This window comes from Labrus bergylta, unplaced genomic scaffold (assembly GCF_963930695.1).
Source record: "Labrus bergylta unplaced genomic scaffold, fLabBer1.1 SCAFFOLD_154, whole genome shotgun sequence".
NCBI lineage: Eukaryota > Metazoa > Chordata > Actinopteri > Labriformes > Labridae > Labrus > Labrus bergylta.
The window spans coordinates 1-2,500 of NW_027077246.1; the positions used below are offsets into that span (position 1 = coordinate 1).

At 43.2% G+C, this 2,500-nt stretch overlaps 1 protein-coding gene across 1 annotated transcript in view; it reads right to left on the reverse strand.

The window, feature by feature from the left end:
• Window positions 1–6: 6 nt before the first annotated feature.
• The window catches only part of grxcr1a (glutaredoxin and cysteine rich domain containing 1 a), a 4,445-nt gene continuing 1,951 nt past the window's right edge, over window positions 7–2,500 (reverse strand). Inside the window, exons 3-5 of the mRNA XM_020658827.3 lie at window positions 2,300–2,500; window positions 2,160–2,225; window positions 7–243 (exon numbers count right to left, since the gene is read on the reverse strand). The exon at window positions 2,300–2,500 is cut by the window's right edge and continues 39 nt beyond it. Of these exons, the coding sequence (XP_020514483.1) occupies window positions 64–243; window positions 2,160–2,225; window positions 2,300–2,500 (447 nt within the window). The 3' untranslated portion in view covers window positions 7–63. The remainder of the gene's footprint in view (window positions 244–2,159; window positions 2,226–2,299) is intronic.

Below are 2,500 nucleotides of genomic sequence, written 5' to 3' on the forward strand. Positions count from 1 at the left end.
TTCATGGCGTTGAAAGAGGAGTCCTGCTGAGCTGCGTCACGCTTAGCGATGGAGAGAACATGGTCACTGGCTGCAGCTCGAACAGGGACGCAGACCGTTCTCGTTACAGGAAGTACACTTGAGGGCTTTGAAGGAATCCGTGAAGCAGTTTCGAAACACGGACATCTTGCTGCCATGGCACGTTGGGCACGGGACGAAGGCGAAGCCCCCACAGGTCTGGCACGTCTGGGGATGCTGGACCCTCTGAAACAAAAGACAAACATTTTATATTTATTTCACTTTTCAGAGAAGACACCTGAAATCCCCCCATACTTCACTTTACAGCTTCCTCCTTCAAAATAAAATACAGACTTCTCCTAAAGTAAAGACAGACAGCAGCTTCCTCCTTCAAAATAAAATACAGACTTCTCCCAAAGTAAAGACAGAGTCAGCAGCTTCCTCCTTCAAAATAAAATACAGACTTCTCCCAAAGTAAAGACAGAGTCAGCAGCTTCCTCCTTCAAAATAAAATACAGACTTCTCCTAAAGTAAAGCTGCTCAGCTTTTTGTTTTTGGTGGATTTCTTTCAGCTTTTTGTTTTTGTGGATTTCTTTCAGCATAATGACGCCGTGTGGCCGGCTGAATCCTGACTGATTAGTGTATGCATGACCTTTCAGCGCTGCACACGTTTTTAATAGCCCGCGGTGACTGGAATGCACGACTTAAATGTCATAACACGTCTTTGTGCGGGCTTATGAAGACTATTGTTGGCTGTGAATTACGAGCAGCGCCTGAGAACTGAGCTCAGAGTGAAAACACAAACCTCAGTTTGTTCGCAGCGCGAGGAGCCCAACGCCGGCGTGTTTGAACAAATGTGTTGGAGGCTGAATCAATAAAAAGCCCTCCATTATTGATGGTCATTTATCGACGTGCATGCATCTTTGACATTCCAGCTTGTGCATGTTTTATTGATGACATGGTGAGGGGAAACGACAGCTCGCACCAAGTTACCACTGTTACTTTTACTGCTTTGCTAAAGTGCTCATGATGGATTAAAGCTGAGTCCTTGTAATATAGCAACAAGTATTTTACCTGCTCTTTGTTAAGTGTCTCCAGATAACACTTGTTATGAGTTGACGCTATACAAATAAAGATTGATTAGTTGGTGATTGTTTGGTTGGTTGATTGGTTCGTTTATTGATTGGTTGATTGGTCTGTTGGTTTATTGGTTGATTGATTGGTTGGTTGGTTGATTGGTTGGTTGGTTTATTGATTGGTTGGTTTATTGATTGTTTGGTTGGTTGGTTGGTTGGTTTATTGATTGGTTGATTGGTTGGTTGGTTGGTTGGTTGATTGGTTGGTTGGTTGGTTGATTGATTGGTTGGTTTATTGATTGGTTGATTGGTTGGTTGGTTGGTTGATTGGTTGGTTGGTTGGTTGATTGATTGGTTGGTTTATTGATTGTTTGGTTGGTTGGTTGGTTTATTGGTTGGTTGGTTGGTTGATTGATTGGTTGGTTTATTGATTGTTTGGTTGGTTGGTTGATTGGTTGGTTGGTTTATTGGTTGGTTGGTTTATTGATTGTTTGGTTGGTTGATTGGTTGGTTGGTTGGTTGGTTGGTTTATTGATTGGTTGATTGGTTGGTTGGTTTATTGATTGGTTGATTGGTTGGTTGGTTGATTGGTTGGTTGGTTGGTTTATTGATTGGTTGGTTGGTTGATTGGTTGGTTGATTGGTTTTTTTATTAGTTGGTTTATTGATTGATTGGTTTATTGATTGTTTGGTTGGTTGATTGGTTGGTTGGTTGGTTGGTTGGTTGGTTTATTGATTGGTTGATTGATTGGTTGGTTTATTGATTGGTTGATTGGTTGGTTGGTTGATTGGTTGGTTGGTTGGTTTATTGATTGGTTGGTTGGTTGATTGGTTGGTTGATTGGTTTTTTGATTAGTTGGTTTATTGATTGATTGGTTTATTGATTGACCTCATCTGCGTCTCGTTCTGATTGTCCGTGTATTTAACCCTCCATGTTTCCTCCCTCATGTTGCCAGTTTGTTGTGTATTATTCGTTACCCCGTCCTACAGGGTTTCCCAGGGACTTCATTGTGTCTGACGTTTAGCGTCTGTAATCAACCTGACCCCCACATGACCCATCGGTGATAACAAAACACTGAACACCAACCTCTATTTTAGTCAACAGGTCCTGAAGTTCTCCTGATTCGTTCATGCCGAGTATTTTCTCCGCCCCCTGCAAAGTAAGTGCAGCGTTACTGATGACCTCATGAATCAAAGACATGACATCATCATCAGAGAGAAACTGACCCCCAGGTAGTGACCGTCGATGAACACCACCGGTAATGAAGGAGGCTCTCCCACACGTTTGCAGCGCTCCTCCAGATCCTTCCCGTACTCGATGTCCAGGGCGATGTTCTTCTCCGCAAACTTCACTCGGTGGTTCTGGAAGATCTTACGCACGAGTTCACAGCGCTCGAAGGTCGTCCTCACCACACGGAAACTCGTGGT